Source organism: Arachis hypogaea, chromosome 1 (assembly GCF_003086295.3).
Source record: "Arachis hypogaea cultivar Tifrunner chromosome 1, arahy.Tifrunner.gnm2.J5K5, whole genome shotgun sequence".
NCBI lineage: Eukaryota > Viridiplantae > Streptophyta > Magnoliopsida > Fabales > Fabaceae > Arachis > Arachis hypogaea.
In genome coordinates, this window is record NC_092036.1 from 76,055,612 (window position 1) to 76,082,928 (window position 27,317).

A 27,317-nucleotide genomic window follows, 5' to 3' on the forward strand; every position below is an offset into this window, starting at 1 on the left:
TCCCTTTTCTAGAGGTTTCTCTGGCCTTAGGTGCCATTAATGGTTATGGAAAACCAAAAAGCTATGCTTTTACCACACCAAACTTAAAATATTGCTCGCCCTCGAGCAAGAGAATAAAGAATAGATGAAGAAGAAGAAGATATGGAGGAGAAGGAGAGAAGGTTGTGTTTCGGCCAAGGTGGAGAAGAGAGGGTTGTGTTGTGTGAAAATGAAGAAGAATGGAGGGGTATTTATAGTGGAGGGAGAGGGGTTAAGGTTCGGCCATATTGGTGGGTTGGGTGGGAAAGTGATTTTGAATTTTGAAGGTAGGTGGGATTTATGGGGAAGAGTGGGAGGATGTGAGTGGCGAAGGGGGGTAATTGGAAAGAGAGATTGAGGTGATTGGTGAAGGGTTTTTGGGGAAGAGTGTTTATGGGGAAGAGAGGATGAATGTGAAGAAGAGGAGAGAGGGTGAGTTGAGGTAGGTGGGATCCTGTGGGATCCACAGATCCTGAGGTGTCAAGGATTTACATCCCTGCACCAATTAGGCATGTAAAATGCCTTTGCATACAATTCAGGCGTTTAAACGCCGAAGTGATGCTTATGTTGGGCGTTCAACGCCCAACTGCAGCATGTTTCTGGCGTTGAACGCCAGTTCCATGCTTGTTTCTAGCGTTCAGCGCCAGCTCTCCTCAGGGTATATTCCTGGCGTTCAACGCCAGATCCATGCTCTGTTCTGGCGTTGAACGCCAGCCAGATGCTCCTTACTGGCGTTTGAACGCCAGTAAGTCCTTCCTCCATGGTGTGATTTTTCTTCTGCTGTTTTTTATTCTGTTTTTAATTTTAGTATTTTTTCGTGACTCCACATGATCATGAACCTAATAAAACATTAAAGAACAATAAAAGAAAAAAATAAAATTAGATAAATAAAAATTGGGTTGCCTCCCAATAAGCGCTTCTTTAATGTCAATAGCTTGATAGTGGGCTCTCATGGAGCCACACAGGTAATCAGGTCAATGTTGTAGACTCCCAACACCAAACTTAGAGTTTGGATGTGGGGATTCAACACCAAACTTAGAGTTTGGCTGAGGGCTCTCAACACCAAACTTAGAGTTTGATTGTGGGGGCTTTGTTTGACTTTGTACTGAGAGAAGCTTTTCATGCTTCCTCTCTAATTTTAAAGAAGAAGATCCTTGAGTCTTAAACACAAGGTAGTCCCCATTCAATTGAAGGACTAATTCTCCTCTGTTAACATCTATCACAGCTCCTGCTGTGGCTAGGAAAGGTCTTGCAAGGATGATGCATTCATCCTCCTCCTTCCTAGTGTCTAAGATTATGAAATCAACAGGGATGTAAAGGCCTTCAACCTTTACCAACATGTCCTCTACCAATCCATAAGCTTGTCTTACTGACTTATCTACCATTTGTAATGAAAATATGGCAGGTTGTACCTCAATGATCCCCAGCTTCTCCATTACAGAGAGTGGCATAAGATTTATGCCTGACCCCAGGTCACACAGAGCTTTTTCAAAGATCATGGTGCCTATTTGCCAGGATCTTATCTCTTTTGAGGTAAGGTTTGCTGAACCCATGTATCTAGTTCACTAATGAGCAAGGGAGGTTCACCTTCCCAAGTCTCATTACCAAATAACTTGGCATTCAGCGTCATGATAGCTCCTAAATATTGAGCAAATTGCTCTCCAATTACATCTTCATCCTCTTCAGAGGAAGAATAGTCTTCAGAGCTCATGAATGACAGAAGGAGGTTTAATGGGATCTCTATGGTCTCTATATGAGCCTCAGATTCCCTTGGGTCTTCAATAGGGAACTCCTTCTTGCTTGAGAGACGTCCCATGAGGTCTTCCTCATTGGGATTCACGTCCTCTCCTTCCTCTCTAGGTTCGGCCATATTGATTATATCAATGGCCTTGCACTCTCTTTTTGGATTCTCTTCAGTATTGCTTGGGAGAGTACTAAGAGGAGTTTCAGTGATTTTCTTACTCAGCTAGCCCACTTGTGCCTCCAGATTTCTAATGGAGGACCTTGTTTCACTCATGAAACTTAAAGTGGCCTTAGATAGATCAGAGACTAAGTTTTCTAAGTTAGAGGTGCTCTGTTCAGAATTCTCTATCTGTTGCTGAGAAGATTATGGATAAGGCTTGATATTGCTGAGCCTATTTCTTCCACCATTATTAAAGCCTTGTTGAGGCTTTTGTTGATCCTTCCATGAGAAATTTGGATGATTTCTCCATGATGAATTATAGGTGTTTCCATAAGGTTCACCCATATAATTTACCTCTGCTATTGCAGGGTTCTCAGGATCATAAGCTTCTTCTTCAGAAGATGCCTCTTTAGTACTGTTGGAAGCATTTTGCCATCCATTCAGACTTTGAGAAATCATGTTGATTTGCTGAGTCAACATTTTGTTCTAAGCCAATATGGCATTCAGAGCATCAATTTCAAGAACTCCCTTCCTTTGAGGTGTCCCATTATTCACAGAATTCCTCTCAGAAGTGTACATGAACTGGTTATTTGCAACCATGTCAATAAGTTCTTGAGTTTCTGTAGGCGTTTTCTTTAGGTGAATGGATCCACCTGCAGAATGGTCTAGTGACATCTTAGAGAACTCAGATAGACCATAATAGAATATATCTATCATGGTCCATTCTGAAAACATGTCAGAAGGACATCTTTTTGTCATCTGCTTGTATCTTTCCTAAGCTTCATAGAGGGGTTCACCATCTTTTTGTTTGAAGGTCTGAACATCCACTCTAAGCTTGCTCAGCTTTTGAGGAGGAAAGAACTTAGCCAAGAAGGCCGTGACCAGCTTATCCCAGGAGTCCAAGCTATCTTTAGGTTGAGAGTCCAACCATGCTCTAGCTCTGTCTCTTACAGCAAAAGGAAAAAGCATGAGCCTGTAGACTTCAGGATCTACTCCATTAGTCTTAACAGTCTCACAGATCTACAAGAACTCAGTCAAGAACTGATAGGGATCTTCTGATGGAAGTCCATGAAACTTGCAGTTCTGTTGCATTAGAGCAACTAATTGAGGTTTCAGCTCAAAATTGTTTGCTCCAATGGCAGAAATTGAGATGCTTCTTCCATCAAACTTGGACGTAGGTGCAGTATAATCACCAAGCATCCTTCTTGCATTATTGTTGTTGGGTTCGGCTGCCATCTCCTTTTCTTGTTCGAAAATTTTAGTAAGGTTGTCTCTGGATTGTTGTAATTTAGCTTCTCTTAGTTTCCTCTTCAGAGTCCTTTCAGGTTCTGGATCAGCTTCAACAAGAATGCCTTTTTCTTTGTTCCTACTCATATGAAGGAGAAGAGAACAGAAAAAGAAGAGGAATCCTCTATGTCATAGTAAAGAGGTTCCTTATTATTAGTAGAAGAAGAAAGGGGATAAAGAAAGGAGAATCCAAACACAAGGGTGAGGATAAGGGTAGTGATTTGAGATGAAGAGAAGTGTTAGTTAATGAATGAATAAATAGAATAAGATAAGAGAGAAGTTTTCAAAAACAATTTTGAAAAGGAGTTAATGATTTTCGAAAATTAAGATAAGAAATAAAATTAAAATTAAAATTTAAAATAATTAATTAATTAAAAAGAATTTTTGAAAAAGAGGGAGATATGTTCAAAAATTAGAGAGAGAAAAGTTGTTAGGTGGTTTTGAAAAAGATAAGAAATAAACAAAAAGTCAAATAGTTAGTTGAAAAAGATTTGAAAGTCAAAATTGAAAAGATAAGAAGATAAGAAGATATTTTGAAATCAAATTTTTGAAAAAGATAAAATTTTGAGAAAGATATGATAAAAAGATATGATTAAAAAGATATGGTTGGAAAAGATTAAATTTTTTTTAAAATTAAAATTAATTACTTGACTAACAAGAAACTAAAAGATATAATTCTAGAATTTAAAGATTGAACATTTCTTAATAAGAAAGTAAGAAACTTCAAATTTTTGAACCAATCACATTACTTGTTAGTTAAGTTTCGAAAATTTTGAAATAAAATTAAGAAAAAATTTTGAAAATAATTTTTGAAATTTTCGAAAATCATAAAAGAAAAATGAAAAAGATTTGAAAGTTGAAAAAGATTTTGAAAAGATAAGCTTTTTAAAATTGAAAGTTTGACTTGACTTACAAGAAACTACTAATTTTAAAATTTTTTTTGACTAAGTCAACCCAAATTTTTGAAATTTTGAGAGAAAAAAGGAAAAGATATTTTTTGATTTTTGAATTTTTAATTATGAGAGAGAAAAACATAAAAAATGACTCACAACATGAAAATTATGAATCAAAACACATGATGCATGCAAGAACACTATGAATGTCAAGCTGAACACCAAGAACACTTTGAAGATCATGATGAACATCAAGAACATATTTTTGAAAAATTTTTGATGCAAAGAAAACATGCAAGACACCAAACTTAGAAATCTTTAATGCTTAGACAATATGAATGCATAAATGCATATGAAAAACAACAAAGAACACAAAACAAGAAAACATCAAGATCAAACAAGTAGACTTACCAAGAACCACTTGAAGATCATGAAGAACACTATGAATGCATGAATTTTTTCGAAAAATGCAAGAACAATATGAATATGCAATTGACACCAAACTTAAAACATGATACAAGACTCAAACAAGAAACACAAAAATATTTTTTATTTTTATAATTTTATTATTTTTTTGGATTTTATTTTATATTTTTCAAAAAACATATAGGAAAAGGAAAATAAGAAATTCAAAATTTTTAAGAAGAATTCCAGGAATCTTTCAATGTTAGCCTAAAGCTCCAATCCAAGGGTTGGACATGGCTTAATAGCCAGCCAGCTTTAGGATATAAATCAGTCATACAACATCTGATATATCAATTAACTTGCCTCTATGCTGATGGTTGGAAGCCTCAATCCAAAAGAATTTGGATATGGCTTTACAGCCAGCCAGGCTTCAACATGCTTCATGAAACACTAGAATTCATTATTAAAAATTTAGAATAATTTTCGAAAACAGATGAGAAATACTTTTTTTTTTGAAAAATTTTTTGAAAATAAAACAAAAAGAAAATTACCTAATCTGAGCAACAAGATAAACTGTCAGTTGTCCATACTCGAACAATCCCCGGCAACGGCGCCAAAAACTTGGTGGACGAAATTGTCATTCATACTTAAATTGTTGTTCGAAATTGATTCCCAGGTAATGGCCTCAAAAACTTGGTGCCCAATACCATGGTCTAAACATAATTTCACAACTTTGCCCAACTAACCAGCAAGTGTACTGGGTTGTCCAAGTAATAAACCTTACGTGAGTAAGGGTCGATCCTACAGAGATTGTTGGTTTGAAGCAAGCTATGGTCATCTTGTAGATCTCAGTCAAGCAGATAATAAATGGTGAGAGAGTTTTCGAATATTAATAATAAATAAACTGAAAATAAAGATAGAAATACTTATGTAAATCATTGATGGGAATTTCAGATAGGCATATGAAGATGCTGTGCTCCTTCTGAATCTCTGCTTTCCTACTACCTTCATCCAATCCTTCTTACTCCTTTCCATGGCAAGCTGTATGTAGGGCATCACCATTGTCAATGGCTATATCCCATCTTCTTAGTGAAAAAGGTCCAAATGCTCTGTCACGGCACGGCTAATCATCTGTCGGTTCTCGATCATGTCGGAATAGAATCCCTTGATTCTTTTGCGTTTGTCATCATGCCCAACAATCACAAGTTTGAAGCTCGTCACAGTCATTCAATCCCAGAATCCTACTGGGAATACCACAGACAAGGTTTAGACTTTCCAGATTCTCATGAATGCCGCCATTAATTCTAGCTTATACCACGAAGACTCTGATCTCACGGAATGGAAGGCTCGGTTGTCAGGCTAGGGCAACCATGCGTCGTGTATCAGGAATCCAAGAGATACACACTCTAGCTTTCGCTTGTAGAACGGAAGTGGTTGTCAGGCACACATTCATAGGGACGGATGATGATGAATGTCACGGATCATCACATCCATCAGGTTGAAGTACGAATGGTATCTTAGAACAGGAATAAATTGAATTGAATAGAAAATAGTAGTAATTACATTAAAACTTGAGGTACAGCAGAGCTCCACACCCTTAATCTATGGTGTGTGGAAACTCCACCGTTGAAAATACATAAGTAATGAAGGTTCAGGCATGGCCGAATGGCCAGCCCCCAAAACGTGATCACAGGATCAAAAATACAATCCCCTGATATGTGGTCAAAAGACCTGAATACAATAGTAAAATGTTCTATTTATACTAAACTAGCTACTAGGGTTTATAGAAGTAAGTAATTGATGCAGAAATCCACTTCCGAGGCCCACTTGGTGTGTGCTTGGGCTGAGCTTGAGCTTTACACGTGCAGAGACTTCTTTTGGAGTTGAACGCCAAGTTGTAACATGTTTTTGGCATTCAACTCTGGTTCGTGACGTGTTTCTGGCGTTTGACTCCCGAATGCAGCATGGAATTGGCGTTGAGCGCCAGTTTACGTCGTCTAATCACGAATAAAGTATGGACTATTATATATTTCTGGAAAGCTCTGGATGTCTACTTTTCAACGCCGTTAAGAACGCGCCATTTTGAGTTCTGTAACTCCAGAAAATTCATTTCGAGTGCAGGGAGGTCAGAATCCAACAGCATCAGTAGTCCTTTGTCAGCCTTTTATCAGAGTTTTGCTCAGGTCCCTCAATTTCAGCCAGAAAATACCTGAAATCACAGAAAAAAAACACAAACTCATAGTAAAGTCCAGAAATGTGAATTTAGCATAAAAACTAATGAAAACATCCCTAAAAGTAACTAGATTATACTAAAAACTATCTAAAAATAATGCCAAAAAGCGTATAAATTATCCGCTCATCAGAGATCAGTATAGTAATAATTTTTAAATATTTTGATTTAATTAAAATAATAGTGATAATTTACAGATTAGTAGTTTATTATAGTGATAATATTAGAGATTAGTGTAGTAATAATTTTTAAATATTCTGATTTATTTAAAATAATAGTGATAATGTTAGAGATTAGTAGTTTATTATAGTGATAATGTTAGAGATTAGTTTAGTCATAATTTTTAAATATTTTGATTTAATTAAAATAATAGTGATAATTTTAGAGATTAATCATTTATTATGGTGATAATGTTAGAGATTAGTATAGTAATAATTTTTATTAAGATGTATGATAATAAATTAATTATTGTTATTAATAGATTAATTTTTAAAAAAAAAAAGCTGCATGTATGATAATAAAATAATTAATATTAATTGTTATTAATAAATTTATTGTAATAATAATGTTTATTAAGATTATACACGTGTTTTGTAATAAATTAATTATTATAAATCGTTATTTATAAGTAAAGAAATTTATTATTATTATTATTATTATTATTATTATTATTATTATTATTATTATTATTATTATTATTATTATCTAAATATAAATAGAAAATAAAGAATGAGAGTTGTTATTATAAAATAATTTGGTTTTAAACATTAGAATATGTAAAAAATATAGATGTGAAATTTTTGTAAAATAGAGTTAGTGTATTTTGAGAAGTTAATAATATAGTTGTTAACATGATTATTTTTTACTGGTTATGTGATAACGAAAATTTGATGCTGTTTGTAACACCCTAATTATCCTAAGCCTTATCTCTAGCCGTAAAGCAAAAGTTAATCAAAGGATACGACAACTCTAAGGCTTATATATATATATATATATATATATATATATATATATATATATATATATATATATATATGAAATACCAAAATGAGAACTAGTCACAACCTACGGAGTTTAGGCCGACTAGTCAAACTAAATACAACAGAGTTTGAAGTTTACAACAATAACACCCTATCTCTCAAAGTTTTTAGAAAATAAAGCCTTTAAGGCAACAAAGCTAAATATACAAAAAGTGAGAGAATACTACGACAAAAGTAAAATAGAAATAAACATGGAAAGAACCATACTCCGCTCTATCACTATGTCCGCAATTTCACCGAGGTGAATTACGACTTGCATCTGAAAAACAACAACAAAGTATGGAATGAGAACCGGAGGTTCTCAGTATGGTAACAGTGCCCAATAATGTAAGATGTAAGGTTTCGGGACGCCGAAGGCAATCCTAGAACTTCACACCAAACAGATATTCAAGCTTAACATAAATAAATAAATTAAACCATAAACCATAAGTAGGGTTATCTAAACTTAGGGGAATTCTAACTAATACTAATCACACTGCTGTATCTCACAACCTTCGCCACCCTAACCTCTGTGTGATCCTATCGCCACCACCTACCTAGCCTCCTCAGCACTAGACAATCACAATTAATGTAAGCAAGTAATACACAGGTAGTAATCATATATAACAAGTAATTCAAAAAGCAAGTAGGCATATTATACAATTACGCAAACTCAAGTAATCAAAGCAAAAAACACATAAGAGATGCATATGATGAATGCCTGTCCTATTGGCTCGTGATATCATTTGTCGGTTCATAAATGCCAACCCGACACATCCTTTCAGATGTAGCCTTTTCTGTCACGCCAGAGATATAGTGCCTTGCACACTCATGTAGTAGTGAATCTGCTATGCCAGAGATATAGTGCCATGCACACTCATGCAGTAGGGAGTCTACTACTTCAGGGATATAGGCCTCGCACACTTCATGCAGTAGAGAAGGAAACAACAACAACGATTCATGCAGCTGAGAAATCTGCTACGCTGGAGATATAGGCTCTGCATACTCTCAACAACAACTTCTCATGCAGCAGAGAAATCTGCTACGCCAGAGATATAGACTCCGCACACTCTCATATAATCCAATAATTTTCTCATTATTCGCTTCCAAGTTCTCAACTCATTACAACCATTGTCAATTCAAAATTTTCCATTCCGATCTCATTAGTTCATCAGTTTATCAATTCGTTGTCAGTAACCACCAAGTTCACTATCCTTCCTTCTCTCTCAACCACACTCATCCTCGATACACCTGAAACCTAAACCTTCGTTATCTAACTTTTCAAAGTAAAATCCAAATTAAATCTCCTAGGACCTTTCTTATGTTTTGGTGCCCAAAAAATAAGCCAAAGAATCTTAAATAGGTGTCATAGAAGTTTACAAGCTTGTTGAGAAGGTGAAACAGTTAAAAACAAGATTTTAGTTGAAAAACAGGACGTGTGTACGCACAAGGGTGTGCGTGCACACGCCCAAGAAAGTTTTGAAATGTGTGCGTACGCATAGAGGTGTGCATACTCACATGTAGTAAAATTTTGATCTCTGTTCATCCGCACAAGGCGTGCGAATGCCCTTAACAGAGTGCACCTTCCAACGTGTGCATGCGCATAGGTTGCAAATCTTCATTGGTTGTATATGTGCACAGGTCGTGCTAGCGCTCTCAACAGCAAGCCTTCCCCTGAGTGTGTGTGCACACAGGTTCAAAAACTCACAGGGGTGTGCGTGCACAAAGGTTGTGCGTGCGCACACAAACCAAAAATCACAAATTTTGCAGCATGCACAAAATTCAGATTTTGACACCAAACTTTGAATGATCATAACTTTCTCTACAAAAATCTATTTCTTACAAAAGTTATATCCATTTAAAGAGTTTTCAATGAATTTTAATTTAAAGCAAATTTCAACAAATTTTGAAAACTGAGACTCAAGTTATGATCCATCAAAGTTCACCAAAAATCTATTTTTACCAAATTTCACAAGGTTCTCTATTTTACCAAAACTCAAAACCAAACCAAACATTTACAGCCATAATTCATTACCAAACACTACCACACATTTACCATTATTTCTCAACCATATCCCAAACATTTCCACACCTAATCACTCATTCTCTTCCAACTTTCCTTATTACGAATCCAATACATATCACTACCAAAATTCCCACATGGCTTCCATTCCTCAATTCATTCACTAATCCCAAACAATAACATTATTCCATATACAAGATATATACCCAATTATCATCCTTATTATTATTATGATTCATTCCACACAACATCACCACTTCATCTATCAATTCTCATCAACAACACCAATCATCAATTTTCTCAACAACATCATAATCACACTCCAATACATACAATTCATAAAATCTCCATCATAATTCACATGCCTCATACATAGTCCAACCCATCATCAATACTCATTGACACCAATAATTCTCAACAATCATCATCAACCACAATAACCATAAATTAAAATCATCATCAACAACCATATTCAATCCTTAACACCCACCAACATAATTCATCAATAATCATCATCTAACAATATATATATCATCACATTCAAACTCATTTAACCTACATCCAAACCATCATCAAGCATAACATTCATATACAATTAATCATATAATCACATCCTTCAACCTATCTTAAGGTCAACTAGCCTAAATGTCCAGAAACATTACATATTACATAAAAGAAACCAAAATCATACCTTGCCCGATTCTCAATATGCGTAAACACCAAAAGCTTGATTCCAACAAGATCAACAAGCCTTCAGCACCAACACCACTTCCAAAACTCACCAACTATCAAGCTATACACATATAACATACCAACATCAAGCATAGGGTTCACAAAAACAACTAAACACAAAGGTTTAGTAAAACCTTACCTTACCCAAAGAGATTAGGGGTAAAATCCAACAATACTCCAATGCTAGATCACCCCTAAACAAATAAAACCACAAAACTTACTCAAAAACCAAACCCCAAAAATGTAGAAAGTTAGGGCAGAAAAATAGAGAATGAGCTTCAAGTTCTTACCAAGTTTTCTTAAATAGAAACAAAGATTTTGATAAGAGCTTCACGTGGCCGCAAATGGCTCGTCAATCGGAGCTCCGTAGCTCAAGTTATGGCTCTCGGAAGGTGATGATGAATAGTGACAATCGGGTTTCTCCCCCCACCATCACCATATCTGAGCTCTCTCTCTCTCTCTTCCCAACAAAATGAGCTTAAAGCTCATTAAACACTCATATATATATGTGGGACCTTGGGCTCGGTTTGGGCCCGGTCCAACCCGTTAGCAGTTTTAGTCCGTTTGGTCCACTTTGGGCTAAAACCTTTAAGATTAGCGTCCGATTTTCAATTCTAAATTATTTTTATCCTTTCAAAATAATAAATCAATTTTTCAAAATCTTATTTTCCAAAATAAGTAGTACTGGACAGACTAGAGCCGGTACTGCCAGCTTAAGCGCCAATATGCATTTTTACAAAAACTTTTCGAAAAAGATACATTTTCCAACTAAGAAAAATTCATTGAAATCAAATTTTACCTTTATATTTTCAAATTAAAACTTCTAAATTTTGAATCTACTCAGGACACTTAAAAATTATTATTTTTACTAAAGCGGTTAAGCCAATTTTTACACTGTTAAAGTTAATTTATTAATCAAAGAAAGTTACATTTGTTTAATGTGGTCTATGTCCACGTTTTTTAGGGTTCACGGATGTTGCAATGTGACCACTATTTGCCGCCGGATTCGTACAATCAAATAGTGGAGGGGCATTTACGGGACACTGACTTTTATCATGTGTCACAGATTGGAGTTGTCCACTGTCAGTCGGCATTGGTTAATGCTCTGATGGAGTGATGGCGCCCTAAGACTCACACATTCCATTTTCCGGTTGGTGAGTGTACCGTAACACTGGAGGACGTGGCATTAATTCTTGGTCTTCCGACAAATGGTCTGCTAGTTACATGACCAACACTCAGTAGTTATAAGGCGTTAGAGGCTGAATACTTGGATCAGTTTGGTGTTGCACCTAGGAAGGCCGACTATAGGGGAAGTTTCATCAAGTTGACGTGGTTTCAAGCATTGAAAGATCGTTTAGTGTTGGTTGATGATATTCAGATTCAGAGGTACGTGAAGTGCCACATAATGTTATTATTTGGGACCATTGTGTTTAGAGATAAATCTTGGGTAGGGGTGCACTAAAAATTTCTACCGTTACTCCGTAACTTTACTGGAATTATACACTTTAGTTGGGGATCAGCATGCCTGGCACACTTGTATAGAGCGTTGTGTAGGGAAACTCGTGTCGATTGTAAGGAGGTTGATGGCCCGCTGACACTATTGCTTACCTGGGCTTGGATCCGTTTACCATTTATTGTGCCAATTCCTTACTCGCGAACTGTTCGCGAGTATCCTGTCAATAAAAAAAGACCCACTATAAATAACATTCATCATAATAACTAGGTTTACGAATAACTGTAACAGTAACTATCATACCAATATTGACGATAAGCTTCTGTAGATACGGAGCCTTGAACTTCCTCAAGAAGTTAGACTCTATATGTCTGATACAAAACATGTGGAATGCTCTGGGAGGAGACCAATCTCCGTTACTACGAGCAATAGCTGACCTGATGGAATCATGCCGATCGGATATCAGACCCACACCATCACATGTCACAACATGTTATCGTAAGTTACTAAGAAAAAAGTGTCAAGCATCAGATGTCTCTCCCTCAACTATCGCAAATGCAATAGGCACGATGTTGTTGTTGCCATCCTGTGAAACTGTAACCAACAAACAACCCTTATATTTTCCATACAAATGACTTCCGTCTACCTGCACTATTGGCTTGTAATGTTTGAATGCTCTAATACAAGGGTAATAACTCCAGAAGACTCGGTGTAGTACACGAATATTAGGAACCAAGTCATCCCCCTGATACACAGGCATTGTTTCAAAATGAACAACTACGGATGGCTCCTTGTGACACATGGCCTCAAATATCAGCAAAGTTTCATACGAAACTTCCCAACCTCCAAAAATTGACTCCACTGCCTTTTGTTTTGCCAACCATGCTTTGTAATAACTTATGGTGTAGTTAAACTTCGACTGTACTTCCGCAATCACTAATTTCACCTTTATAGATGGGTCAACTTCTACCAATGGCTTTATTGTTTCTGCAATTGTGCTGGAATCCAACTTCGAATGATCTTGAGAAATGGTAACCTTAGTACAGGTGTGACTACTATTGTACCTCTTTATCTCCCAGCGGTACTTCTTGGACATTTTGCTTACCTTGATCAACCAATCACAGCCTGTGCCATACTGGGTGCATTTAGCATAGAATGCCGTCGGTTTTAACTCATGCACTCGATAATTTACACCTCTACGGATGGTATAATCTTTCAACGTCTTAATCACTGCCTCCCTAGAACTGAATTCCATTCCCACGGTAAACTCACCATCCGTCATAACAGGAAGCTTTACTGCAAGCACGTCACAAATTTTATATTTCGAAAAATAATTCTTAAATACGTGTCGAATTAATAAAGTCTATGATCCATAATCAAGAATAAATCATTCAAAAGTTAATATAATTATCAACTAGGTCATCACATGATATTTAATAAATTAATAATAACACAAGAATGCGAAATACTAAATTTCTCAACATACATGTTTAATGATAATTAAACATTAAATAATTACTAACTATATGTTATTTTTTGCCTATTTATTGTTGTCTATTTGAATCAAACTCAAAACATATGCACAAATTATAATTTAACAAATCATTATTTAAAATTATGACATACCTGCATTTACATATTGAGGAAACTCCAGTGCATGCATGAGTCGGCTCCACAAACGGCTGCTGGTTTGCTAGTGCATTTGCCACATCCGCCACATCTGCCACCATAGCATCATCAACTTGATCTTCGTCTACACCCGGATCAACGACCTCGTAGTTGCTTTCAAACTCTTCTTCACTATCACTGTTGTAATCTTTCGACTCAATATCTCGGTCTGCTGCAGATTGCTCGAACTCGATACATAGTTCGATGAACGATATTCGGGACTGACTTTCAAGATACATTGAAAACATTTCTTACATGCTCGCTTCATCGGCCACGTATTTCGTTTGAAATTGAACGAACCCACCAAACACAGATATAGGATATCTGTACAAAATACATGACTCTCTTCTAGATATTTGAGAATCCATCTTCTCACAAATCACACCTTTTAATTCTTCAAATGACAGTGTGAATGGAATTATAATATCTAATTGATTTTCACACAAATTTTACTCCTTCAGATGTTTGTAATAAAATTTGGCCATGATAATACACTTTTAATCTCACTCTATCATCCATGATAATAAAGAAGAAGAAAAATACAGAAAAGAGCTTTAGAGATTTAGAGCACCGAAGAAGAAGAAGACGAAATGGGCTGCTCAGCTTGGGTTAGGTACATATATATGTTACACTGAAATCGGATCGTCCAACCGCTTTCATGGTGATTCAAATTTTTTTGAACAAAAAAATCGGATAGTCTAATTAGTGAATGGCCCGCCCAAAAAAAATTACAAATCCAGAAATTGCTGGGTCCGATTTGAGTGTCCTGCCAAATTTTTGGACTGCAGCGTTGGAATCGGTGGGTCCGATTTCTTTGGGCCAAAAAAGCTTCCCCACCCATGCATGAAATCGGTAGGCCCAATTTCTTTGCACGCAACTATCCCACACGCACAAATCAAACGATCCGATTTGTGTCCCCTCCCACCTGCAAGAAATTGGACCGTCCGATTTCTCTCCGTCACCTAACCGCCGTCACAACGGTGTAAAACTCCTATAAGTTCCATAACCTGGCATTACATCAAACTTGGTGTCATATGCAAAAAAAATTAGCCTTGGGGCGAAGCATTATCTAGTGAATAAAAAATAAAAAATAAAAAAATTTTACAACATTAAAATTTCATAAAATTAATTTTTTTTATTTTTAAATTTTTAATTAAAAACTTAAATTTTTTGTTAAAAGTAGAAAAATAAAATAAATTCCAGCAATATCCAATAAATGAAAAATTTGTAAAATTATTATTTTTAATTTTTAAATTAAAAAATAATAATTTTTTTATGAAAAGTAAAAAAATAAAAAATTCCAACAATATCCACTAAACAAAAAATTTAAATTATTAAAATTAATTTAATCTAATTTTTTTAAAAATTCAGCATTAAGAAAGTCAAGGGTCCCGTCGTGGTTCGAGTGCAGCATTATCCAGTGAATAAAAAATAAAAAAATATTTTTTTAAAAAGTAAAAAAATATTATGAAACTAAATTTTTATTTTTTATTTTTTAAATTAATAATTAAATTTTTTATTAAAAATAATAAGATAAAATAAAGTCCAACAATATCCAACAAACAAAAATATGTACAGTCATTATTTTTTTATTTTAAATTTATATATTAAAAATAATTTTTTTTACTAAAAGTAGAGAAATAAGAAATTCCAATAATATTCAATAAACAAAAAAAATAAGTTATTAAAATTATTTTTTTAATTTTTTAAAAAGTCCAACATTAAAAAGTCAAAGGTCCGGACGTCGTAGTTTGGGTGCATAATTATTTGATGAATAAAAAAATAAAAAAATATTTTTAAAAAATTTAAATTTTATAAAACAAATTTTTTTGAATTTCTAAATTAAAAAAATAAATTGTTTTATTAAAAGTAAAAAAATAAAATAAAGTCCAACAATATCTAATAAATAAAAAATATTTAGAGTTATTAATTTTTATTTTTAAATTATAAATTAAATTTTTTTCTAAAACTAGAAAAATAAAAAATTCTAACATTATCCAATAAACAAAAAAATTTAAATGATTAAAATTAGTTTATTCTATATTTTTGAAAATGCCCGGCAATAAAAAGTCAAAGACCGGACACCGAGTCAAACATTATCTGATGAATAAAAAAATATATATTTTTTAAAATTTAGAATTTGATAAAACTATTTTTTTATTTAAGAATTTTATTAAATAATTAATTTTTTTATTAAAAATAGAAAAATAAAAAGTCTAACAATATTCGATAAACGAAAAAAATAAATTTTTAGAATTAATTTATTCTAAATTTTAAAAATGTCCAATAAAAAAAGTTAAAGGTCTGAGTGATGTGGTCCAGGGACTAAGCATTATCAAGTGAATAAAAAAAATTTAAGAAAACTTAAAATTTTATAAAATTAATTTTTTTATATTTCAAATTTTTAAATTAAAAAATTAATTTTTTTGTTAAAAGTAGAAAATAAAATAAAATCTAATAATATCTAATAAATAAAAAATTTATAAAATTATTATTTTTTATTTTTAAATTTATAAATTAAAATATAACTTTTTACTAAAAGCAGAAAAAAATTTCAATAATATCTAATAAAAAAATTTTAATTATTAAAATTAATTTAATCTAAAATTTTTAAATATCCAACAATAAAAAAGTCAAGGGTCCAAGCGTTGTAGTCCAGGTGCTATATTATCCGGTGAATAAAAAAAATAAAAATTTTATAAAACTAATTTTTTAATTTTTTGAATTTTAAACTAAAAATTAAATTTTTTATTGAAAGTAAAAAAATAAAATAAAGTATAGGAATATCCAATAAACAAAAATATGTAAATTTATTATTTTTAATTTTAAATTTATAAAATAAAAATAATTTTCTTAATAAAAGTAGAGGAATAAGAAATTCCAATAATATCTAATAAATAAATAAAAAATTAACTTGTTAAAATTAATTTATTTTAAATTTTTTTAAAAAATCCAACAATAAAAAAGTCAAGAGTTCGGATATCATAGTTCGGATGCATAATTATCCGATAAATAAAATAATTTTTTTAAAATGTTAAAATTTTATAAAATTAAAGTTTTTTTATTTTTTGTATTTTTAAATTAAAGAATTAAATTTTTATTTAAAAATAAAAAATAAAATAAAATTCAATAATATAATAGATAAAAAAACGTTCAAGTCATTATCATCATCATTATTATTACAAAAAATAACATAATATTAATGTAAATCATGTCTAATATATAAAATATTAGCCTATTCTTTTATTGAATTGCAAAATTAAATGAGTTAGCACCTCCCCCTTGATTTAATTTAATGATAATGTTATATATTCGAGTCATTTTAATAATTAAGTTTAACTAAGTCGATTTAATAATTTAAGAATTGATAATTGAAAATTTTAAATAAAAGAAAAAAAAGAAAATAAACATAAAAGAAGTTAATTAAATTTAATTAAAAAAATAATACATTCATCTAATATTTTTTTAATTTAATCAGTATTTTTCTCAGCATATTTTATTCAGATCTTAATTAACTTGGTTCTTGAACCATTAATCAATTATTTCATCTTAACAAAGTAAAGTACTAAGGCATGGCAATGCCATATATAATGCTTATCTATTAAATCTCTAAATTTTATAATGATATTTTACGATACAAATCAACATCCCATTAAAATGTCGTATGAGAATTTGTAAAAATAAATAAAAAAATAATTTAATTCAGGCTTATAAAATTCAGATTATAAAACTCAAAAATCAACCAATAAGCTACTTTTCTTTTATTTTTGACTTATAAAAAGTTATATTAATAGTGTTTGGTACAATTTTTTAGATAAACTTTTAATTTTTCAAAAGGTTATTTAAGAGCTTTTGAAGAAGTTAAAAAATGTGACTTCTTCTATTTTCAAAAGCTATTTTATCACTTCTATTTAATTCACAACTTTAAAACAAGGACTTCTATAATAACTTTTTCGAAAAAGCTCTGCATACAAGTGATTAGGGCTTGTAACCATTACAAGTCAATTAACCCCTAACCCCCCAAAACGCGCTGCAAGTGCTACGTCCCTTACACGCGCTATATAAAGATCCCGTGTATATATAACTACCAAATTTAAAAAATTTGTTTCCTTCTTCGTTCTCATTCTTTCCAAATTTGCTCGTTCTTCTTCTCACGCGTCTTCCCCTGCTTTTTCGATCGTTCTTTTTCCCTCCTTTCTCACTGGTTTGTTCTTCGTCATTGATGTTAGTTCCTCTCTCTGTAACTCCAGCTTTGTTTTCTTTTTGATTTTCTGGTTTCTGAAATCAAAGTTTGAACTCATTTTTGAAGATAATGGATGATTCAACCTCGGATTGTCAGCTGAATCAGGGAGAAGTAGATTATGAATTTGAATCTAACGAAGTTCTTGAAGTTTGATTTACATACGATTACTCTGAATTTTGTTGCAGTTATTTGTATAACATTGTGTAGCTGAATAGTTCGTGAACATTGACTGTGAAACTAACGCGTGAACATAAATCTGTGGATTGAATCTAATGAATTAGTTTTGATTAATTATCTGCAATTTATAGCAGACGCTCGGGTGTAGATTAGAATTTTTTTGGGTGTATTTTTGGGAGAAGTGTGGGTGTATTTACAGTTTATGGCTTTTTTTGTTATTTTAGTTGAGTTGTTGTCGTTCGGGTGTATTATATCAGACATGATTGGGTGTATTTTTAGTTTTTGACATGATGTATTCTGCAGCCTCTCTCTGTTGTTGATGACCAGTTTGTTCCCAAGGTCGGAATGACCTTTACCACCTTTGAAGATGCTGGAAAATTTTACAGGAACTACGCCAAGGCTGCAAGGTTTTCTACAAGAGTTTGGAGCACAAATAGGAAGGGAAACGAGATTAAGAATCAATTGATTACATGTAGCAGAGAGGGAAAATAGAAGTCTAAAATATCTCTGACCGAGAAGATGAATCAGACAGCCGGTTTAAACTGTCCTGCAAGAATTTATATACACACATTGAAGGATGTTGGTGCTTGGATCATTTCAAAGGTTGTACTTGATCATTCACACCTCTGCTGTCCAAGTAAAGCAGAGATGCTCAAACAGCACAGGGAACTAAGCATGTCCATTCGTCGTACAATAGAGAATAATGAGGAGGCTGGTATTAGACCAAGCAAAACTTACCAATCATTTGTTGCGGCTGCCGGGGGTCACCGCGAGTTAAATTTTATTGAAAAGGATGTGAGGAATTACATTACGAGAAAAGTGCGTAATGTTTCTGAACAAGAAGATGCAAAGGAATTTGAGAAATATTTGTTAAGAATGAAAGAGAAGAATCAGAATTTTTTTTTTGAGCTTGAACTCGAGGAGGATCAGTCAATTAAGTTGGCTTGTTTGGCCGATGCAAGAAGTAGAGCTGCCTTTGAGTATTTCGGAGATGTTATTTCATTTGACACCACCTACAATACAAACAGGTAACAAACTGTCCCTGTTTATGATGCTAAATTAATGTATTTTTATGAATCCGCGGCAGAGGTGTATATTGGGTGTTTTGGGTGTATACAAAGCATTTGTTGGTTGTACGTAATGATTTTTCATTCTACACTATGGTAATTTGTTTCAAGTATAATTTGGTTTGTGGTTCTTTTGTCGAGGTGAATCACCACGGTCACTCAACACTTCTTGGATGCTCTTCGATGAAAAACAAAAAAATTGAATCATTCAAATGGTTATTTCAATGTTGGATTCATTGCATGGGAGGAAATGCTCCGAAAGGGTTTCTCACCGATCAATGCACATCAATGAAAAGGGCTTTAGAGGCCTGTATGCCAACAACAATTCACCGTTGCTGTATTTGGCACATCATGAAGAAGATTCCAAGCAAATTAAAAGGGTACAAGGGACATGTAGAAATTGAACAAGAAATGAGCCAAGTTGTTTGGAACTCTCATAGTAAAGACTCATTTGATAGGAATTGAAATGATTTTCTGCTGAATTTTGGTCTTGTGGACAACAAGTGGCTTTCAGGTAATGTTTCTTTAAAATCTGCAGCAGAGGTGTAATTTTAATTTCTTTCGGGTGTATTTATAGTCTGTGTTTGGGTGTATTCTGCATATCTCTATGAAGACCGTCATATATGAGTTCCAATCTATCTGGATCACCACTTCTGGGCAGGGATGAGAAGCACACAAAGGAGCAAGAGCATGCATTCATTTTTTAACAAGTTTATTACCCGGAACAACTCACTTATTTAATTTGTCAAACAATACGATAATTGCCTCAGAAGCAGGGAGCAAGCAGAGAGAGAATCAGATGCTGCAGATTTTCATACGGTGATACCGTGTGCAACTAAATCCACCACTGAAGCTCAGTTTCAAGATGTGTGCACTCATCAAAAGTTTAGGGAAGTCTAAGCACAATTCAGAGGAAAGGCGAATTGCATCACTAGATTAATGAATTCTGCTCTAGGCTATTCAGTATACGAAGTTGGAGAAGAAGTTTCCAGCTCAATATTCAACAATTTTGTGGTTACTTATGACTCAGTAGCAGCCGAGGTAAAATGTCAATGCTTATTACTCGAGTCAAGAGGGATATTGTGCCGTCACGCACTAAGCGTGTTAAGCTTTGAACAAGTAACCCAAGTGTCACCTAGATATATACTGGAACGATGGAGCAAGAAGGTAAAGAGGCGACACACACACATCAAGAGCAGCCACGACGAGCTATTGTTGGAGCCAAGAAGCAAGAGGTTTAACGAATTGGTTTTTCATTTGTAAAATATTTGCGAATTTGCATCAGAATCAGAGGAGCTGACTGCAATTCTGTACCGTGCGTACGATACCGTCATAGTTGAGATGGAAGAATTGAAAGCCAAAAGGAAGGGGACATCTTCTTTATCTCACGAAGACGCCAACTTGGAATCCGTTAACAAGCTTCAAAGCCCTCCAAGTATTCGAACAAGAGGACGTCTAAAAAATAGGCTAGGTTCAAAGTTGGACAAACAGATTGCAAATGCCTCAAAGAAGAAGAAAATGAAAGCTTTAAACGAGGTAAAAGTGATCTTTCTTAAATATGTGGTAATTGAGTTTAATTTTGTCGTTAATAGTTTAGGTAATATGTGAGTTTGTTATATTCAGTTAAACCTCTTTGATGCTGGATCAATGGTGCATTCAAATTCTAGCCAATATCAAGGACGTGTTATGAATTATCAATTCAGGGTACCAGCAGTAGCGGATATCTCTTTGGGTGTATAGTTACAGAATATGGGTGTAAAATCGCTGTTCTTTTGGGTGTATTTTCTGAATTTTCTTGTGTTTCACATTTTTCATATATATAAATATATATACTTCATAATCTGCTGTTTATGTTATAAAATATTGTTTGTTTATGTTACTACAATTTAAGGGTTTTAGGGTTTAGGGTTTAGGGTTTTAGGGTTTAGGGTTTAGGATTTTAGGGATTTAGGGTTTTAGGTTTTAGGTTTTTAAGGATTTAGGGTTTTAGGATTTAGGGTTTTAGGGTTTAGGGTTTATGGTTTATGGGTTAGATTTTTAGGGTTTAGGGTTTAAGATTTTGGGTTTAGGGTTTTAAGGGTAAAGCATCAGGGTATAGTAGTTTGTGTGTATATTCAACTCCCTTGGTTGTATATTCAACTTTCTTTGGGTGTAAAATTTTATGTTTTGGTTTTATATCTCGTTATATGTTTTCTTTCCTACTTTACCACCTGTAATACAGAGCTTTTGAATACAGTACAGACAGTTTAACAGCAGAGATAGTTTAACTATGGAAAATAATTTCATTCAATAGAAGTTGATTATAAATGCAAATTTTTACAGCATGTGTTCTATTTACAAGTCTAAATATCATTAGAATCTATCTGGTAATATGGACTCAATAACAATGATGATGCCTTGGACAGTCTTATTGCATAACTTCCTCTAATGGCTTCAGCTTTGTTTTGATTCATTTCATGGAATAGAATCCGGAAAGCATATTCTACTCTAAAGTGGTCCACCTCGTCCTACAGTTAAAAGGAATATTGTGTTTAATGAACGATGTTAATTGAGTAAAGTATTACAGAGTTATTTAGTTTTAAACACATTTACCTGGGTCCAGTTGTCCCACTCATACTTCAACCTTTTAATGTTTTCGGGCTGAATTATCTCAAGCCACTTCATTACGTAAATAGCACAGTCATAGCTGAAAACTAAGAAAATAAATTACAAATTACATATAGGAAAGTTTAATTTTCAGAGTTAAAGATTTATACCTTGTCTTTTGGCCTGAGATGTTAAGGTATGGCGGTTCAATTTTCTTGTCCTTGTCCCTTGTCTTCAGAGGTGGCCCTCCAACATATACTCTAATTCGTGAAATTACATATCCCTTAAAACATAAAACAAATTAGTAATACATGGATAAATTAAATAAAGGAAGACACCCAAAGGAGCACAAACTTAAACCTTATTTTGAACAGAAATACACCCAAATATTAAAATACAAAACACAGAACCAACTTACAATGAATGTATTTAGGGCTGTTCTCTTATCGGACGGAGATTTCGTGTGATATGGGTTGACTATATAAAATTTTCGCTTTCTTGTATCAGCCAACCATAACCACCAATGGTCCAAATGGCAAACAGGTGCAAAAATCTGAAATATGTTCCGATTGAACACTGTTTTAATTTATTTGGCACATAAGTAAAAAATGGTAATAAGAAGTTTTTGAAATGAAAACTTACATAACGATGTGATGCTACTTTTTTAAGGTCCAAGAAGGGTATAAACATTGGATAGTCTTCCACCCTGAATGGCCTATTGGTTTTAGCGTTTAAGAATACCCCTTTTGGATGATTTACAATGGCCATGTTCTGCAAAAATTGTGAACACCCAAATGAATACCAAAAATACACCCAAACGAATGCAAAAAATAAACCCAAATGAATACACAACTTACACCCAATTGAACACAAAAAATACACCCAAATGAACACATAAAATACACGCAATGTAAGGAAGAAAATACACCCTAAGGAATGCAGAAAATACACCCAAAATTTGTGTAACCAACCCTTACCACAATATTAGGGGGAGACAATATACTTCTTCTTGAAACTTTTTAATCTTTTGCTGGTTTAGGATGAGGCACATGGCAGAGACAATCTAGAAAAAGATGCCAAAATCAATTTACATCGATCAGCATTGCAGTTAATTTTGGTGATAAAAATATTTATGTTATTGTAATATTACCTCAGCTTCTATATGCATTTCAACTGCGAGTGATGCAAGGTGGACTTTTGACAAAATGTATTTACCTTGGGCTTGGAGTGTGCACACGGTGTCAAACTCATTAGTTAGTCCATTTGCATATCTTTTCACTCGTATGGCCCAAAGGTAGCATTTCTCTTTCATGTCAAAAGTAAGTTCATTCGTCCTCGCAGGAGTTTCAAACTTCTCAAAATTCTCTGCGCCACTCTCCATTGGAATCTGCGGACTTTTTTCTTTTGTTGTCACCCCATCACTTGCAATTTTGTGTACCAGATCCCCTAATTGTTCTAGCAGTTTTGGGGTTTCTAGAGTTTTTTCCCTCCCTCCTTCTTGCGTTGACACTCCCTCATGTGTTGGTGCTTCTTCTTGGCTTGAATTAGTCAAGCCAAGGCTGAATGATGACAACGAATCTGCTTTAGGAACATACGATGCTGTCCATGCCATCATCATCAGCGCAGCAGCGTCTTCTGGGACTGGATTACTGCGTGATCATGTATAACGTATTATAAGAATAAGAATATACGGATGATAACCAAACATTGATTTTACTCTGATGAACTTACATGTTAGATGGAGTTGGGGGAAGCGTGGGTGTGCTTTCTACAAGTTGTTGGGGTGTTCAGGAGTGCTGCACGGTACATAAAATTAATCATGATGTAAAAAAACTAGTCCTGGATCAATCGTGAAAATATACACCCCAACAGGAGCAATATACACCCAAACTATAACCAAATATACACCCAACATTATTTATTATCTTTTTATAGTTCCTTCAATTTGTAGCAGAGAGGTTGGTTCATTTTCTGTCTCAGGTGTTTGTTCATTTTTTGGCATAGAGGTTGTTTGGGACAGTAGTAGACAAACTTGAATCGGAACTCTAAATAAGAAGAAAAATAAAAGATTAAAAATGCCTTTGAAAATAAAAAGGTTATAAGGTTAAAATATTTTTGAAAAATTCACATTGCAAGCCTTTCATATTGTGTCTCTTCCCTCACAACCATCATATTCTCTTCAAATAGACTCTACCTAAAATACACCCTAAGAAAGTCAATAATACACCCGAACAATTCAAAAGAAAGACAAGCTTTATTTTTTGAGAACTTACATACTTGCAGTTTTTGCTTTTTTTTTCCTGCCTTTCTTTTTCTCGAATAAAACAATAAAGGGCTTTTTTTCTAAAAAAAATATATACAGAATTAGCAGTAGAAGGTAATAAAAGAATAAAAGCAACGGTTGCTCTCTGTCGGTTTGTTTATGCTACTTTGTTTTGTGTGTCCTTGAGAGGAAGGATCATCACTTCCCAAGTTTACATCCGGTATTCTAAACATAATAGAGTACATGTTATTCACAAAAAATACAATACTGTTAAATCATGATAATAAGATTTTATCAAATAAAGCTTCTTACATTTCAAATGAGACATAGTGACCTTCCGTCGATCGCAGGTCAGCTTCCTTTTTCCTGCGAAACAAGAAACAATTATTAGCAAAGTAAACACACTAAAATCTGAAATATACACCCCAACAAGACATACCCCTCTGCAGTAGATTTTTCATTGTTTTTCCTTAAGAATTCATCTAAATCTTCAGTTCCAATTTTAGATCTGACAGTACATGCATAAAAGAACATGTTAACAAATATAATTTTGATGATAGACGGTAATATAGCTTACAAAGTATTGTACCCATAATAGGATTGAGCTTGCTCAGGAGATGAATCCTCAACAACAATCTTTTTCTTTTTGGATTGTGTCCTGGGGGAAAAAAAGTATGAATCAGAAATACAAAATTAATTTGATCACAAAATACTATCCAAAGAAGTGCTTACTTTTTTGGTGTTCTCTGAGTTTTTTCTTTGTTTTTTGTTTCTCCACTGGTGATGATTCTTCACTTCTATAAGTTAATAAGAGACACTCTGTTAATACATGCAATCTTGATAATAAACCCAAAGAAAAAGAGTAATAATTTCATAACCTTACTCATCAGTTGATTCAGATTCTGAATCAGAATCCTCCTGAATCTTCTTTTTTTTTGGACTCCATTTTGAAAGACAAACAATCATTATTTAAAAATATTCTAAAAGGGATAAAATACACCCAAATGAATGCACAAAATACACCCAAATGAATGCACAAAATACACCCAAATGGAGAAACAAAATACATGCAAGTATGTTACTTATTTTTTGGCTTTTCGGGTGGGTTGTTTTCTTGTTGAATCCTCTGAGTCTTCTTCAATCTCAGACTCAGTGGTAGAATGGTCACTTTCAGTTGTTTCAGCCTCAAATGATGATGTTGAACTTTCCTTCCTTTTTTTTGGTTTCTTTTTTTTTTCTTTTTTCTTTATTTCTTTCATTTTTTCCTTTGTGTTGGCCATCTTTACAATCTCCTGAAACATTAGAAATTTTAGTTAGCAATATTCAAGTAAATAAAATACACCCAATATATTTTTTCACTTACCATATGATCCTCCATTTCTGCCCTCATTCTTTCAACCAACTGCTCCTTAGTCCAGTTGGCAATCCAGGGTTCTGGAGGTCTTTTTGCCCTCTTTTTGTCTTTATTTTTTTACAGATGAAAGTAAATTATCATCAGGGCAAACAGGCAGCCGTCAATTGCCTTTTTCTTTTTCAGATTGTAATCTGTTATGCCCTTGATGATAAAATTTAAAACATGTGCTCCCCAGTTCCGCTCTGTTATTGTGTCCATCTTGAAAATTGGGGCCAGGTGCATAGGTGAGATTTTGTTTATTGTCGTCGGTAACAGGAACGCCATCTGTATATAGAGGATGAAAATCCTCTTGAACATGAGGCGGTCCTGTTCATTATCAACGATAATAGCCATCATCTCATCTGTCAGATTTTTGAGCGTCTTACCCTGAAATCTTCTAAAAATTTGTTTGTCATCTTCAGAAAGATCCTTATAATTCACTTTCTGAGGAAATAGATCTCATACAAAAAGGAAAACAACATAGTATGAAAATAAGTTCAAATACACCCAAGCATCAATTGAAATACAACTGAATATGGCTCATATACACCTATAATTTTTAGCAAGTTACCTGATGCATTGATGCCAAGCGCATCCCCTATTGCTTTTTATCTTACTTTAAATGAATCGTAGCCAGTTTTCAGTCTATTTTCCCCTAATTTGAAGGAGTTAGCCAACTCCCTTAATATTTGGTGATGCACCCTTAGCGGCGGGATGTGCATCAGGCCACCAAATCCCAAATTCCTAACAATCGTTTTCTTCTCCTCGCTCATGTTTCTGAATTTCTCACTTAACAAATGTGTTGCACACTTAAGGTCTTTGGTTTGCTGTAAACAAAGTAAAATTATAGTCAGATATATTTCTATTATATAAAACTGATTTCATCGAAGACATATATTTGTTACATTTTTTCCAACTTGGTTTCTGTCTGCCATTTTTTCTGAAATGAAAAATACACCCATAGATATCAGTAAGATACACCCATAGATATGATTCAGATACACCCATAGATATGAGTCAGATACACCCATAGATATCAGTCAGATATCACTCAAACATGCATTAATATACAAGGTCAAGCAACATTAAAAGGTCAAGTAATATACACCAATGGACAAGCAAATATTAGAACAGTTACAACTGTTGACTATATTACAGTATATCAGTTCAGAAATATACACCCAACAAATTATGCCATATACACCCAAAAAATTACTCCATATACACCCACCAAATTACGTAATATACTCCAAAAAATCAGTTACGAGAAGAACTAGAACAACAAGAACAATAACACCTAGAACAACTAAGAAGAACAGTATAACCTAGAACCAAGAATAACAGTAAAACCTAGAACAAGTAGAACATTAAAAACTATAAAATGAGACCTAGAACAAGAAGAACAGTAAAACCTAGAAGAACGTAGAAGAACAGTAAAACTTAGTTCTTCGATTTCGAAATATGAAAAATATACAAGATGAGTAAAATAGTAACGTAACTTGCCTTGAGTATTATAACTTCATTTTTTCTAGAGATTGTTGATGGAGAGTTGTAATCTTCATGACGAGTCCTATCTCCGTAGTTTGGAATGTTGCTCGAAAATGGACGGTTTGTGTTTTCTTCGAAGGGCTTGGAGAAGTGGAAGAGTGCGCCATTAAGGAGCGCTATTCGCGAAGAGCAACCATTGAGTGGGGCGCGTGTAATTTACGCTCCATTCAAAGTGAGTGAGTGCGCGTGTGAATGAAGTATGCGTTGGGAACTTGTAAAACTTGCAGGGCCTTTTTGCTTATATGTGTAGCAGGCCCATAATTTTTTAAAAACAAAATAACTTATTTAAAAATTATTATTAATAAAAGTCCTTATATTTTAAGCTCTTTTTTCAAAAGAACTTATTTAAGAAGTTTAGCCAAACTGACCCTAAATGAATATTCTTTTATCTCATTTTTTATTATTTTGC

At 33.7% G+C, this 27,317-nt stretch overlaps 1 protein-coding gene across 1 annotated transcript; it reads right to left on the reverse strand.

Moving 5' to 3' along the window:
- Positions 1–12,483: 12,483 nt before the first annotated feature.
- LOC112738179 (uncharacterized) lies at positions 12,484–13,879 on the reverse strand. Its single transcript, XM_025788548.1, has 2 exons — positions 13,600–13,879; positions 12,484–13,259 (listed from the first exon to the last, which is right to left on the reverse strand). The coding sequence occupies exons 1-2, from the start codon at positions 13,877–13,879 to the stop codon at positions 12,484–12,486; spliced, it is 1,056 nt and encodes a 351-aa protein (XP_025644333.1).
- Positions 13,880–27,317: the final 13,438 nt, after the last annotated feature.

Bases quoted from the DNA above. Each gene is read 5' to 3' on its own strand.
- LOC112738179 (XM_025788548.1), bottom strand. From the start codon at position 13,879: ATGTTTTCAATGTATCTTGAAAGTCAGTCCCGAATATCGTTCATCGAA. The intron at 13,260-13,599 runs GTAAATGCAGGT...ACGTGCTTGCAG, and splicing joins CACTGGAGTTTCCTCAATAT to TAAAGCTTCCTGTTATGACG.